This window comes from Accipiter gentilis, chromosome 15 (assembly GCF_929443795.1).
Source record: "Accipiter gentilis chromosome 15, bAccGen1.1, whole genome shotgun sequence".
NCBI classification, from domain to species: Eukaryota; Metazoa; Chordata; class Aves; order Accipitriformes; family Accipitridae; genus Astur; species Astur gentilis.
Window position 1 is genome coordinate 1,824,378 of NC_064894.1, and position 16,418 is coordinate 1,840,795.

At 37.2% G+C, this 16,418-nt stretch overlaps 1 protein-coding gene across 1 annotated transcript in view; it reads right to left on the minus strand.

Moving 5' to 3' along the window:
- The window catches only part of EYS (eyes shut homolog), a 940,845-nt gene that overhangs the window by 253,869 nt on the left and 670,558 nt on the right, over positions 1–16,418 (minus strand). Inside the window, exon 35 of the mRNA XM_049818234.1 lies at positions 4,475–4,625. Coding sequence (XP_049674191.1) covers positions 4,475–4,625 — 151 coding nt within the window. The remainder of the gene's footprint in view (positions 1–4,474; positions 4,626–16,418) is intronic.

A 16,418-nucleotide genomic window follows, 5' to 3' on the forward strand; every position in this document is an offset into this window, starting at 1 on the left:
AAAAATTTAAGAAAATTGAAGCAGTTTTTTTAAAATGTAGAGGACTGTATGAACAGATCTGGCAATTTGACTGGCAATCAATATGTCAAAATTCTGTCAAAATAAAATAGTTTTACAAATCATATGATGCTTAATAATGAAGTATGAAAATTTCAGATGTGCTGTGGACCCACAGGAAATCTGTGGAGGTTCAAGAACTGGCCCCTCTAAGATTTCAAACCAGCCACTCTTCCGTACAGCACTGTAGCAAACCGTTGCAGCCAGGAACAGTCTAGTATGCCTTGTAATCCCATGAAAGATCGGATGTCCTTTCCTTTGCTGGCTTCTCCAGGAATCTTCTCAAGATGAACACTGCAGCCCAGGGGGCATTAACTGGGTCTGGACCACTGTAATTTGCTCATAATCAATGACTACTGTAGCAGGATGTTAAAGCATCATGTAAATGTAGTATTATTATGAATTCTTACATGGAAGTTACTGCAGAGCCCCATTCTGCAGCTTTATCAGATCAGGTGAATGCCAGCTAATCAAACCTGAACACTGTGCACAGACTGTACTAAATTCTCCCACTGCTCTGCAACGCTCTGGCAAGGGAAACGGATCATAAACTCTGTCTAACTAGACAGTCACAGGGGGATTACTGTTGCTTTGGTCTGTGGAAGCACAGCCGCTGTAACGTACAGCAAACTGCTTTCAGATCATTCCAAATTAAGGGCTCAATTCTGTATACAGTAACACCTGTTTTACACTATTTCTTCACTCAATGCCACTGAATTCAGTGGATGAGTAATTGTGACAAAGAATATCATTTTATATGTTTTATCAATCGTTTATCGAAATGTTGAAAACTTTCCTATCTACAAACAGTAGTACTTGAGAATATTCTGAGACTCAATGGGCAGTTTCATAGCATCATAAGATTGTGATATCACACTATCTCTTTTTCATAAGAAAACTATATGTTTTCTTATATATGCACAGGATATTTTACACCTATGTATTTAAAATACGTGTCCCCACAAAAAAGTTCAGCCAGGTGTGGGACAGTAGTCTAACTGAGAGACTTCAGATGTATAATCACTTCTGTCTCATCTTAGTTACAACACTAGCACACTATGATCCTGAGCACATCACTCAATTATCCGTTGCCATTTCCCCATTGGTACCATGGGAATACCAACGCCCACACGTGTATTCGCATACTTTCCACTTCATCTTTTACTTTACTTAGAAGATTGTTCTCCTGGTACAGAAGCTTCCTTTCCTTCTGAAACGTTCCTGTTTGTATACTTGCATAGTTTCATTATAGAGAACTGCTTATGTTGAAAAGGAATAAGAAGATATAATGACATTCCACATTGTCAATACTAAAATACTATTAAGTCTAGAAATATGAATTACTGGAGCAATTATAGTAGCAGAAATAACACTATTACTGCAATCAACTATTGCTGTAGGTATTTGAAAACAATCTTTAATTTCCCTTTGAGTGTACCAATCTTCTCTGCAGAGGAACAAGCTATTGTAAACAATTAATGATACTAAAGCTAGCATGAAATTAATTACTCTGAAACATGTCTTGAGATTTCAGAAATAATACTTTTTTTTTTAATTTCTGATTTAAAATGTGTTTTTTCTGTGTGTAATTTGGTTTCTATTCCCCTGTTGTTGATTTTTAAGTCTTAGAAAACAGCTATCATAAACAGCTTTAAAAAACCAATGTTTTAAAAAGATGACGCTGTTTAACTGTTTAAGTGATTTTGCTGTTTACCTGTGTCTTAGACATGACAAGTCTGCAGTATGTCCGTCACATTCTTTAATGAAGAAATAGGATAGGATTTAAAAATAAGTAATAAACAAAGCTGTCACAGAATTAAATGGGAGTTTTTTCGCTGTGTAGAGACAGCAAGACGAGATGTCTGCCAGCCAGCTATTTATAGTTTAGCTTTCCTCCTGACTTTTCAGCTCTGCCTTTCTACACTGTCAGATGAATCCACCAAACTTTGCAAAGGACAGTCTACAGAGAGTCGTAAAAACAATTTCTTGCTGTGCGTGCAACAGTTTGCAGTGCTTGAACTTGGATGAATTTGTCCATTTGTCCCATTTGCCTTACGTGTTGAGGGCACTCTGACCCTAAGCAATAGCGAATAATAAATATACAGACAAAAAATAGATATGTGGAAAAAATGCATGGACACTTGAGAGCTGATTAGGAAATTGCACTATAGGAAATCCTCAGAAGACGCAATATTCTACCCTGAGGGCTTCACAGATCATATCAAACCTCACTCATAAAGAAAGGAAGAGGAATCTAGCCTGGAAATTAATAGCGTAGCACAAGCCAGTTCCAGTAATACAGAACTCCTCTGTCAACAGTTTCTGGCACTGACAGCTAGAAGTTTCTGCTAGACAGAAACTGAAGCAGTCTGGGGTCTGAAGTCACCGCTCTACAACTTCCACAATATTGGAAGGTGGGAGAGCCAACAGCAGAGTGAACTAGTCCGGAGAGAGAAGGAGCTCATCTAAAACAAGACAATGTATTATTAGGCAGATACTATGGATATCACAAGGGTCATTATCAGACTTGACTCCAAGAGTGATGAGAGCATTTGCCAGAAAAAGCTGAGTCTCAGCTGGAGCAGAAATCTCCCTTGAAGCAAACTGCAGGAGGAAGGTCAGAAACAGACCTTTTCTGTTTCAGGGACGATGAAGGTTTTACAATAGAAGCCTGACTGCCTGGGTCAAAGCTGATGAGAAAAAACTTCCTGGAGTGGTTTCCTACTGCTGGGATCGAAAAGCCCACATAAAGAGAACTTGGACAGACGGTTCTCCATTCCCTGACAAAAAGAAAAAATATAGCCTTTATGGACTGTATGTGGCTTAAAGCCAACAGACTTTGATAGGGAAGCCAAGGAAAATTAAACTTGCCCAAAGTTACAAAAAAAAGTAAAAATTAAGCAAAATGAGACACCAAGATCAAAATGAACACAAAAATCACAAAGGAGCAAAGAAAATGAAGTTAAATAAAAGGCTGAGGTAATCTCAAACAGAAAGCAATGAACTGCAGAAAGGCTTCATGGAAAACTAGAGAGGCAACTGAGTCGAGGATGTATTTTTACCTTTTGGGGAAGTTATATGAACATTTGCTTTCCAAGTACTAATAAAGGTTAAGTATCACCAGCTTGAGCACTTGCACATGCCCCACATCTATTACCTCATCTAAATAACGAGCATGGACCATAACATTTCACCTATTAATCCTGCATTAAGAACAGAATAAGCTATCGGACTGCAACATCCTTAAGGAAAGAAAGCCCATCTTGGTATGACAATCCAACATATATATATAGGCAAAATGTTTTAGCCGTAAATTACCCTTAAACCATTGTGTTTTATCACTATTTTAACTCACCTAAGGTAAACCTATCTTTCTGGATTTTATTTTGCCTTTAGCTAGTGAAGAGCTACCTACTATCTCAACCTTCCTTCTCGCATACACATTATTATGTATAACCCTCAAACAAATTGCTTCCTTACCTGCTCCTAAATACACTCCATGAATTGAACTTCTCTAAGCCGTCACTATAAGTCCTTCAGTAGAAGGCTGAGCCAGCTGGGAACTGCTTTGCACAGGGGCCACGCTGCCAGGAGCTGGACTGAGCGTCCCCTGGGAGTACGGTGCCAGTCTCAAATGAGTTACAGGGGCTGGGACTTTGGTCTGTGTGAGGGTGAAGAGTTTGACTGTCATAGACTAGAACAGAAATCGCTATCTATACTCACCCTCCTTTGAAAAAAAAATTTAGATTGGAAGTCACTTAAGTGATGTGCATCTGTTGCTGTGACTACCCCAAATTCCTCCATAACAACAATTCGGCAATGATCCACTTCTCTCCAACCCTCTGCATACTCTTCTTCCCTGGCTCTGTGCTCGCCCCATCACATACTACTTCTCACCCCTGCATACGCCGCTACCCTGGCTGCATACAGGGCCCCACAAAATCAAGCTCCTGTACCATACTTCTCATTCATTAACGCAGTTCCACTGGTCAGCTCTCTCGTTTGGTCCATTTTTACACACACCTGTCTGTGCCAGCACAGGATGCAAGCAGAGACGTTACAGAACCCAGTGCAGTTACACTTCTCACGTATTCTCAGAACTAGCACCTGAGGTGACAGGCACCTCCTCTAAATTTGATCATATTTGTTCCTTGACACCGCCTACTCGAGGCAAACAGGATGGCAGATCGTAACTTCAGGCCAGGATGCTCCTTCTGTTCTCTTCACTTACCGATGTCCCACGCATCAGCAAAACTGCAAGGGACCATGCTCATCCCTTCCTTAGATGTAATCCTCAAAAAGCTGTAATTTTTATTTTTTGCATGGTTCAAATCTCTTCATTTATATCCTATTCAATAGGCCACTCCCAAAATAACAAACATCTTAAATAGAAATAAATAATAAGAAAAAAAATTACCTGTTTTATTGCATAATGATGAGGCAAACCACCAACAAATATGGATCCTGTTTCAAGCCAATATGAACTGGACCAGAAATTTCTAGGTAAACTTGTCTTTGCAGATATCCCCAGGATTGACATTTCTGCTTCACATGGTACCATGCCTTGCCTGCATAAATTTAGAAATGGGCACATTTTACCAACACATATAGTTTACTTTACTGTCTGTGGGAAAACAACATAAGATTGGCGAGGAGGACCGTAAACACGCTCAAGTGACTTGTGGCTGGCGTGTCAAAAAACATACATCATACTAACTGTGGCTTGGCCTTGCGTGTTGCACAAGTAGAACATCGGTGTGCAGATACCGTCGGCCTGTGACAGACTCAGAGGCACCTACCGAACACGCTCGACATCCCTGCCCTGCCGTGGGAAAGATCACAGCACGGAGGTGAACTACCCCTGCGCGAATCCCTGGAAAGCGGGCGCACGCAGCAGGTTCGGCGATGCTCCGGCACGGACCGAGCTCCGCGGTGCCTGCGTCCTCGCTCGCGTGCCTCTGCCCGGGTGCTGCTCCGGGCATCCCCCGGTCGGCGAGGTAACGAAAATACATTTACTCTTGGCATGTCATCCGCGGTTTTGTGGTTGTTCCTGCGTCCTGCCTGTGCTGGCTCATGCACTGTCTATCTGACAAATTAATTAGGCTGTTACTAAACCAATGAGGAAAGAAAATCAAGTAAATAGCTGTTTTTATATTAAAGACTATAAACATAAAAGAAGCTGTTTAACAAGCTGTAAGTTGGCATGTCTTTGGGGTTTGAACTTCCATTAAAATGAAGCCATATTGTAAATCCGAGCAGTGTAATTGCTAAAAAAGCCAAAGCACATAATAATGGCTGAATAAAAAAAGCTAGGCAATTTTTAACAATAACAAGGACGCTTTGTAATTTGAAAAAAAGACATCTATTGACCTCAAATATTTTAAATATCCGTCTTTTTCATCACAAAAAAAAGATAACCCAGAAAAGCAATTTAAAATAAACTGCATTTTAGAGAGTGCAGACGTACTATAATCTGTAACAGTTATCTTCAAAAGCATCATTCCTAAAACTGAAGGCAGTAATATTAGGCCCTGAAATTAATACATACATTCCCTTTTCCCTCCCTCTGTCCACACACCCTCTTAACAGTGTTGCTCTTAACAGCATGCATAAATTGTTACCAATAAACAGAAGGTGCAAAGTAAACAATTTGGTTTTCTGCAATTTTTTTTAATGATGCAAAGTTCATTTACATTCTAATAACCAACTGGCAGCAAGCACTTTGTCTTCATGAAAGAAAGCACAGGGAAGAAATATCAGAACTAAACAAGAGTCTCTCATGTAGGAATTTCTTTCAGCCTATCCTCCTCTGCACACAAAACAAATCAAAGTTCAATCAGCTGTATGTTTAAAAATATTCAAGTGCCTTTGTAATACAGATGTCACAAAAAATCTATGTGAAAATAGCATATACCAAAAAAAAAGCCCCTATAAAAGCAACAGTCTGTAATTTAGCTAGGATGCTGTAGGTAAGAATATGAACACAGTGTATCTTTGATAATGCAAAATTAGCTTCTAAAACTTATTAGTTACAAAAGGAGCATGGAAAGTTTCCTCACTGTCTTCTGTCAGATAATGATTTCTCACATACTATTTGATTTAATTGAGAGGATGGAGACTTAACATTAGCAACATTTGCAAACAGTTCTCTCTGTGTGTTTTCTGTGTAATTCCGTTTTTGTGATACTTTCACAAAAATATGGAAACATGGTATTAGCCTTTTAACAGAAAGGACTATAAATGTTTTTGTAAGCAAAATGGCCTGTCCATGCTATGATAAATAACCTCAGATGAAGAATATAAAGTTTTGCTTTGTTCTTAAAATCAACATTAAAGAAGATAAATAAATTGGGGTTTTAACTTAAGGGATCAGTTTAGGGGCTTTTTTTGTTTTCACCTTAATTTTTACAAAGTTTTTTGAAACTTGCTAATTAATAGCTAACATGAGCAAGAAAAAAGAGAAAATTGTAGCCAGAACTGCAATCAAGGAAAGCAATGTTTTCCTACCACATTTTGTAGACATTATGCAATTGTTGTTATGTCTAAGACATACACAAGGTTCTGCAGCACAGCGTTTTCATTATTTGGTTACGAAGGAAGTTTGCTGATAATGTGCGTAACTCATACGTGCATTCTCAGTAGCTGTTTGCCATGATCAAGCAGTTTTTCCTAAGGCGTGAACCCAGTGTGACATCTTGGGTATACTCACTCTACAGCAGAAAGCTGTGGTGAGTGTTCTAAGGAAAAAATTATTGATTTTTCAATATATAAAATTTCTTCTCTTTCTGATAAAAGAATAATATTTATGAATAAAAGCATAATAATAGGATAGCAATCTTTCTGAAATATTTTAAATCAGACTTGTTTTAATACAATGTAATTCTTAATATCAGAGGGGAAGAGGGCCAGAAGGGGAACTGAGAGGCATTTATTATTTTTTTTTAAACTAATTAACAGATGTGCTAGATGAAGGAAAGCTGCCCAAACAACTTTGTTTTCTTTTTTTTTTTTTTAAATTACTGTTTCTTTTCCACATTTTGACATGCTAATGCTATAACTGGTTATGTGACCATGTATGTACTTCTATTACACAAGCACCCTATTTACAAATGTAATTCTTTTCATGTTAGCTTTAGACATATTCGTTAGCTTGTCCTTAATAGCTTATATGATGGACATGCAGAGGCATTTTTGTGTGCATATATAAACATATTTTGAAATTAATCCCCAGCACTTTATGTCAGAAAACAAGTTGATGCAATTCAACAGCATGAGCTGCCTTCGCCCTAAGCTTGTTAGAACGTCAGCCATGCACCTTTGATTGTGCTTGATTGAATCTAGCAGGGTCTGGCCAAATTACAGTAACAACCTTAAACCATTATTGTTTAGCATTTGCTGATGATACAATCACCGGGTCATATATGCACTCTATGAAATTTCCACCAGGCTTTTAAAATACTTTTTCTACAATCAGCATATTGGGTGCTTTAAAGGTCAAGTAAGAAGGCAGAGCTTTTTGCATAATTATAAATGTGGAAATGCATACAGCAACTCTCAAGCACTTTTGCTGGGTAAGCTACCAGTAATTGTGCCTCAGTCCAACCCAGCAGTAACAGTTCACAGTTTCCTCATTTGTACTCACATAAATGTAATGATTAAATACTGGCCTATTAATTATAACCTCAAGATGAGTTCTGTCTAAACTGTACTAAACCCATTGCTCAATGCCTCGCAGGTTGGAAGGACGGAAAGGTCAGATAATAATTCGATAACTGTTGGGATAATGGTACCTGAACATGACAATGTCCGCATGAAATCCAAATCCTTTTACATAATGTCACAAGATTGAAACTCTCACCCATCTCTAGCAATTTCACTTCCAACGTGATCATGCTAAACATCTATAACCAATTCACTAACTACCCTTGAGCTACTTAGGATGTAATGTTAGCATTCAGTCTATTGAAACAACAGGTTTGCAAACAGCTGTATCAAATATAAGTTGTGAACTACAAGAGTTAAAGAGTTTTATTATCGTATATTCTAAAAAACAATCCCAAATTTCTTGATTTTGTTGAAGATAACTGATTAATTAAAGCTAAGAAACATATTTCATTTTTACTGCTCTTAATTATTATTTTACAGATTTCTTAGCTTAAAAAAATCAAAGCCAACTCATGTTTCCCTCTGTTTTCACTCAGTATCTGGTAGTTTTCATTTTCTGGTTTCATAGTCAAACTGCTCCTTGCAGCAGAATGTTCATTTTTGTAAAACTGCAACAAAGCAACAGACCTATTGCCACAGACAATTAAGAGTTACATTTTCTTAATGCACATTTAAAAGGTGGGATCAATTTTGACCCAGCAGTGGTTCTGAAACCCTTAGGCTTTGCAAGGATGTTTGAGACAACTTTTAGAATGGAACATCTGGACCTCTCTACTCAGAGAGGTTCTTCAGGTTGCACCCTTGGAGGTTTCCAAAACCTGGCTGAATAAAGCCCTGAGCAAACTGGTCTGACCCCTCGGCTGGCCCTGCTTTGAGCAGCAGGTTGGACTAGAGACCTCCTGAGGTCCCTTCTAGCCTGAATTATCCTATGATTCTACAATCCTGAGACTTTTTTCTTCAGAAAAAAAAAACCCAGCCCTGTAGTAATAACATTTAGAGAATAAGGCAGAATCTCCTATTACCCTCAGTAGATTGATTCAGATAGAAAATATACCAGTTACACTCACAGTCATTAAATTTTCGCTCTGCACTAAGATGCATCATTTTAGACTGCTCACATCTGTTGGTGCCGACTGTGCCCTACTGAGACACCAGGTAACACACACTTTCAGGTTGCAGATGAACTAATGAGTCAACAACACATTTTTTCTCATTCCCTCTGACAGCAGACTCGTATTTTCTGGAACTGGAGTTGATTTCTTAGTCTGGTCTTAGAGAGCGATTTAACTAAATAAATAAGAACAATGAAGCTATTGACAAGGCATGAAATAAATTTATCTTAGAATAGAGGGGGAAAAAGAATAATCTTTGTTTCATATTCTATGGAATGAATAAATGCAGGACCCCCTTATTCTTTTCACAGAGGTTACACTTACAGTACTAAATTAAAAAGGTCCACAGCATGAGTTCAAGTCCTGACACATAATTGTCCGTATTTTTATGAAGTTATCACAGTTCCTGTTACAGTTGCCACACAAGCTAGCTATCACCTCCAGTTCCAAAACTGAAAAACTTCACTGGTTAGTGCAACTCAGGAATCACTCCTAGTTTAAATGTTGCCCACATATTTTGCAGTAAGTATTTTTATAGACATGATCTGGGACCTGCCAGTTGGCCTCAGGTCCAGAGAATAGTCTTCAGATTTCAGCTTTATTTACTGCTATATATTTAGCTAGAGAAAACCCAATGATCTATGCCTCTGGCCATTTCTGTCTGCAGTTTGGAGAGCTTCAAGTTTCCTGCTGCTCACATTGCAACAACTTTAAATACTATTTGCAGAAATTAAGCTTAGAAAACAATCTGCACTTATTTCAAGTTGATGTAGATGTAAATAACGAGTCATTTAGTGAAAAGCTTGGCCCAAATCAAAGTACGGTATTCAAGCATCCAGAGAGCGGCAAATTTAGAGTCGGACCTACACTTGCAACTCTGACGTTTTATTTCAAGTGAAACTGAAAGACTGCACTGAATAAGAAGATAAGTACCCATAAGCATCCTTTAATGTTCTTCGGAAAATAATACAGAACAAAGTTTGAGGTATGTTGCCGGTTATTAGTCTTACTCTACTGTTTTAACATTTCTGTCCCTGCAATAAGTTGTTTCAGAAGTTAAAACAGAAAATTTTTATTCATTGGAGTTCTTTTGAGATCCAAAGTAAAAGAAAGTAGAAATGACAGAAACATTTTTAGTATTTATTTAGTTAAATAATCTGAGCAAGAATAGATTGCTATACACCACAGATTTGTCTCTGATGATTCTAAATTTTAACTTCTGAGTGTCTCCTTTGATGGAAGAGTTCTGAGAAGGTGTAGAATGTGATTCTACCCAAGATGTGGCATGACTAAGTAAGCAAGCTTTTATCTTAAAGAGGCTGTAAACCAACAGTTTGTCTCAAACTAATTGGCGGTGTTACGTCGCTATTAACTGTTATTATGATCAATTTAGTAGAATTAAATCCATTGCGTTCAATTACATTGTTAGAAAAAGGCAGTTGCTTATTCTCTGTTGACTCATGAAGTTTATGAAAAACAGTCACTCTGTGGAATATAAAAAACATGCACAACATATTGAGCTCCAATTTCATGATGGTTCTTCATTCCAATTAAGATTGTTTTGCATTGCATTAATGCAAAATAAATTAATATTATTTAGCTGCAAACAAATGCACTTAGTTTTAATATTTTACTAGATTTGATCAGCGCAGAGTTTTTTGTATACTGATACAGATATGCAAGAAGAAAGTCTACTTTCATTATTTTCAATTTCTGGAAACTAACTGCAAGAAATGAAAATACTAATGCCAAGTTTCTCTGTCATCACTTCTCAGTTTTGTCTATTTCCACTATTCCTTCTTTCTCTGTGAAATCTTAGTTCTAGTTGAATGAATAAAGCACTTGCAGAGACTTCAGAATAGCATAGGGTATTCTGACATGTCTGGCAATGCAGAACAGATCTTCACTACACAATGTGCGAAAGGAGCATGCTCATGCAACAGCAGCAGTATAACAGCATGATTTTTTTCTGAAAGAAAGCTTGTTTCTGAAAGAAAGTTAAATTGCTCACTTTTAGAAGACAAGCTTCAAGCTAACGTTTTAAAAAAATTCTGAAAGTGAATGGAGGACTGTGAATATGTACAGTAGACATGGTGGAGCCTGGATCATCTCACTGGCATTTCTTATACTTCTGTAGGAATGGTATGACCGGCAATTTAGGCAAAGGACTACATTCCAACATAAAGGCATTTATATGTTCCTCCTCCCTTCTTTGCACAGCAATTTGCATTAAATAACAAAGAATTTTTAAATAATGAAAAGGTAGAAATAAGTGCGATAGATTAAATAAAAGGCTTGAAAGCAAATTTATTAACTAACTTGAATAAATCCTTTACTATATACTGTCGGCCCCAAACAAAATCTCCTTCCTTCCGTGTCTCACAAGGCTCACCTCAGTGCTTGCTCCCTACAGCAGGCAGACTCTGCTGCTTTTATTTAGGATTTTCCCAGTCTGCGCTGCTGTGGCAGGCTCTCCGCAAGCTCCATCCTGTCCTTCAGGGAGAGAAAGCTTATTTGCTTTCAGAAGAGGAGCAATCTCCCTGCCTCCAAGATGACTCTGACTGAAAGGGAATCATGCGGGATAAAGTAGAAAGACAGCCTCCCTCTCCCTACGAGGAGTTACACTGTCCGGTATTCACACAGCACGGTCTGAATAAACAAGACAGCTATACCGCTTGTCCTGCTCTCTGCACATCCCCTTCAGCGAGAAAAGGATGGCTTGCATCATCTTTCAAATACTCGTGCTGCCTCACATCTGCCTCAGCACAAAGATTTTCAGAAAACTTACACCTGCAGGCTTCTGGATGCAATGTGCAATGCCTAAGAGCATTTTTCTCCCAGTACAGAACTGGCTAATTATTTTTGTTTCTCCATTCTCTGGGACACCTCTCAAATAGCAGAGCTTGAGACTTGTGGTGAAAGGATATCCAGCAGGTAAAAAAAAAAATCTCTGAGGTGAGAGAGAGTGGGTTACACCTCTCGGATGTCTGCCGCTGCTTGCTCGTACAGTCCGGGGCACGCATCTGAGACAGAGGGTCAGCAGGGGCAGAAAGGAATCTTTACCCAGCTTTTATTTCCAGCTTTTCACTGAAGTGCTGGCTGGGGTTTGCCAGCCAGAATCATTTGGATATATAAATTCCTCACCAGTGCTGTGGGTTTAGGGAGAGGTGACCTCAGCAGAATGTATCATAGGAAAAATATTTAAGAAATAGAAGGGTTTGATTTAACTGAAGTCTGTGGCTTTCTGAACAAAATATTGATCATTTATGACACAGAGGAGGTCAACCTAGTAGTCCCTTCGTGGTCAAATGAGCAGTCCCTTCTGGCCAGAAACTCTAAACGCAAGAAATTTTAGAAGTTTTATCTTAGATAAAAATGGTAGCCTATGGTACCTCATTCTGTAGTGTTCAAATGATGTAACATGTTCATCCATAGAAGGGAAAAGAAGTTCTATAAAATATTTTTTAAATCCTACATTTTTTTCCCTAAGCTTCCTTTGTGAGAGATGGTATATTTGCTCTTAATTAATATGCATATATTGTATAAAATAGACTGACATCACATGTCAAAACACGAGAACTTAAAATCACTTTGCTTAGGAAGTCAAAGGGCTCAGCACATTTAAGTGTATAAAAGAAACTACTGGATTGTGTGCATTACATCTATTAGGTCTGCTTTCCAAATAACAAAATCCATTCGGAAATAGGATACTGTTATGTTCTTTTTTTTTTTATAAGGAAAAACTATGTCAAAATGTCAGTCAATGTTGTTACTACTTTGTTTTAAAAATTAGCAAATTGAGTTATTCTGAGAAAAAAATTATGAACAGTCTGGGAAATTAATAATGTGAAAAATGGAGTTAAGAGTTACTGTATAGTTCACATGGGATAGAACAAGATTTAAATATGCTTAAACAGAGAACCAGCTAAGGACATGCCCCAAGGAAAAGCCTCCAGCAAATACATAAATTGTTCAGACAGTATCTCTAAGAGATATGGAATTTAGTGATATGCAGCTGTCAGAAAGAGAGAGCATGTTGTTTCTTCTCTGAAGACAGAGAAAGAAAGGCAATTGTAAATAAGGAAAAAAATGAATACTTTGCAAATCTAGAAATAAAAATACAGTTTTGTTTTTCATGATAATTACACTTCAAAGAATAGATAATAGTTTTGGTAAAGTACTTCTACTACTGAAGTTTAAGATGTTCTCTTTTCAGAAAAAAAAAAAATTAAACTAACCAGTACTTTGAAAATATCTAAGATTAATAGAAGATAACTGCATTGATGCACTGTACATGAAGCTAATTTCTGGTATTTGTACACAAAAATAATCTTCAGCTACAGAAATCTATGCTTACTCACAAAACAAACTGGGTCAGTATAATTTTATTGATTGCCTATCATTTTCCTTAATATTTCTTCAGCAGCAGATACCATCAATGCATTATCAGTATTACACCTATATATAGACCAGTTTGCTTACCTGTGTTTATTATTTTTTAACTGTTCTGATGATTTTTAGGGAGATGCTGTATTTGTATTTACATTGCTATTCCTCTCTAGCATCTATAAAGTCATTATTACCATAGTACTCTAAGTCATTAAAAAGCGAAGGTTAGGTATAAAAAGTATAATCTGAAAACTTATTGATTGAACATTTATTCTTAAGAAGCACTACCGTTTATTTTGAACACTTGACCTCCAAATAGAAAGATACATTAAGCTACACTTAAATTATCGAGTATTTATGAGATAAAGTAATGAATAAAATTAGTCACAGGAGGGAATGTTATTAGCCCAGCTCCCCTTCTACTTATCTGTGAAAGGATTAAAAATCAAATTAATTCTTTCTACATGTACTGCACAGGTTTAGTAGAATGAACTGGAAAACACATGAAGATACATTCTGACTGACAAAACTTCAAAACTTTATGTAGTGGTTTTTGATTCATATTTGGTTTTAATCTCACAGTTCATAAATCAGAATCTCCTTTGATTCTCTTCAATCCAGCAGGGCCATTTCTGTGGCACTGTCATGCTCTGCTAGTGGGCAGTGATAGTGTCACTGTGGAACAGAAATCTTCAGCACCTAGAAATTAGGGGGTTTGAGCTACTTGTGCCAATAGCCACTATTTGTTGTAACAAAGTCATTATCTTTTTCCTTTCAGATGTATTCCAGAATACCCTCTTTGGAGGATACTCTTCACTTCTTCCTGTTCATCTGTGTGATAGTCACCCTAAGTATTTTAGGTTACATTTCTTTATCTCTGTCCAAAAAAACCAAACCAAAAAAAGAATCCTTCCAATTTTCTTGATACTTTATGATCAACTCATTCTTATTTTCCACCTTACAAATCCAGGTCCTGACATTAGTTTCATTATTTCAAAAGTTTTCATAATTTGTTTTCCATTTTAAATCAAAACTCCTCTGCATCTAAACTTTATTCTCAAATCAGTTTGTTTTCATTGACTTAGCCCCTCTGCAATGGATACTGGACAGTAAGTAACAGTTAAAATCTAATTAGCAATCAAGATACAGTGGAATTTAGGAAACCAGAAACATCATTTTATTACCAGTGTTAATAAATCATAAATAAATTGGACTAAATGTAATCAACTGTACTTCTTCCAAGTAAGACCACTGAGCTGAGAAAAGTTTCTGATTATACAAAAATTAGAAATTATGAGATAAGTCAGCACTTGTGTTGTATTTCATACAGCCCTAATTTTACACTAGGCACTTTAGGAGGGACTGAAAAAGACTAACACAGCCAGGGCTAGGAAAGTATGTTTGTGAGAATCCTATCCATGGCCAGATTAGAGGTCCAGCAACTTCCTAAGTAATTTGTAATGGTAATAAATATGAATCAGGCTTTACTCTGCATACGTCCAAGTATTTCAACAAAAGTCTTGGAGCTGATGCAAGGCCATTGATAGCTTCCTTGGGAGAGGCTCAGAAAGTGAAAAGAGCATGAAGCTATCGCATCATGAATACACTTCTTACCACATTATATAAATATTGAATACACTTCTACTCTAATTAAGTAGAAGCCATTGCTATTAATATTTTGTGGCTTACACTGTTTTTTGAGGAGATGGCGCGTTAAGCACGTTTTCATTAAGTAGAGTGTATGGCATTTACGCAGTACATGAAACAACAGATGGATGACCTCTTCACCTACATGCTGTTATGTTAAAAATGAAGGCCAATGTTCAGCACCCCTGTGATAAAATAAACACAGGAATTTACAATACAAGTGAAATATAAAAACAAACCAGAGAAGCATCTGCAGTTTTTTCTAACCACTTTATCTATCATCTGCTTATCTTACCTGCCTGAAAGCCCTAGGGAAAATATGAGCTTTGTAGCATATTCTGAAGGATAAATAATACAGCATATTTCACACCATATGGATTATCTCAGGCCTTCATAAAAAGCTGTCAAAACCAAGCAATATACAAGCTCCAGAGTGAGCATATGTTGCATTATGGCATGATTAGAAAGATCTTTTTCTGACTAGAGGAATCAGAAAACACCTACATCTCAAAACCAAGACAATCCATCACCAAAAGCCCTATAGTTAACTAGTGCAAACCTCAAATTTCAAACATTATGAGTTAAAGGAGAAGAATAATGAACTCTTTAAAAAAGCAAACTGCCACATTTTGCAGTTGGTTTCTAGACTGGTGGAGCATCTACACCACTTTTCTAATCCTAATGGTCACAGTCGATTAAAAGAAAAGTTCAAAGTGGATAGACTAATTTTAAAGAAAGAAGTTGCATTCACGACATCTACTGCATAATCAATTTATAAGATGATAAATTTGCTAAAGCAATTGACAATTGTGATCTGAGATTAAAAGTAAAATAAAGAATTTCTTATTTAATAAAGGAGACTATTATCAGTACTGAAATAATTGCTGAAATGTGTAGTGTAGTGGAGTGTAGTGGATCAATAAAAGGACAAATTTCTAATATCGCTGCTGCAGTTTGGCCTGTTTCTGCAATACATGTTAATTTATCAACTTGTTTTGATGACAAAGATTGAAGATGATAAATCTCAAAGCAGTTAAAGGCAGCAGTTTTATAAGGGCTGGAATGAGAAGATTGTGGTAGAGCCTCCCCTGCATTGCCCGTAAGGTAACTGTACCTTCACAAGAAAGCCAAACATGTAAACTTCCCCAGGCTTGAGTCTAACATTTCCTTCCCTTCGTAATACCCTGAGGAAATCTAATCCCTGTGGGATATTGCTCATATCCATTTTTCACTGTAGCGCTTTCACTACCCTGGCAATGTTCTTAAGAAAAGCAAAACAATACAGTCAGAAATGTGAGTGAAACAGCTGCAATGATCTTCATTAATAGCTAGACTTGGTAAACAACTCTACTAGCTTACACATAAAACAGAACTCTCGGGCGTTGCTCTGAGGCAAACCTTGGCAACATGTTGGTTTTAGCAGCCAATGCCATACATTAAGACTAATCTGAGGCAATAAATTACATTCTACCCAAAATTATCAAGCTATCCCGGATTCTGATGCAAATCCAGTCCTCTTATTATATCCAATTTTATTAAATCGTTACA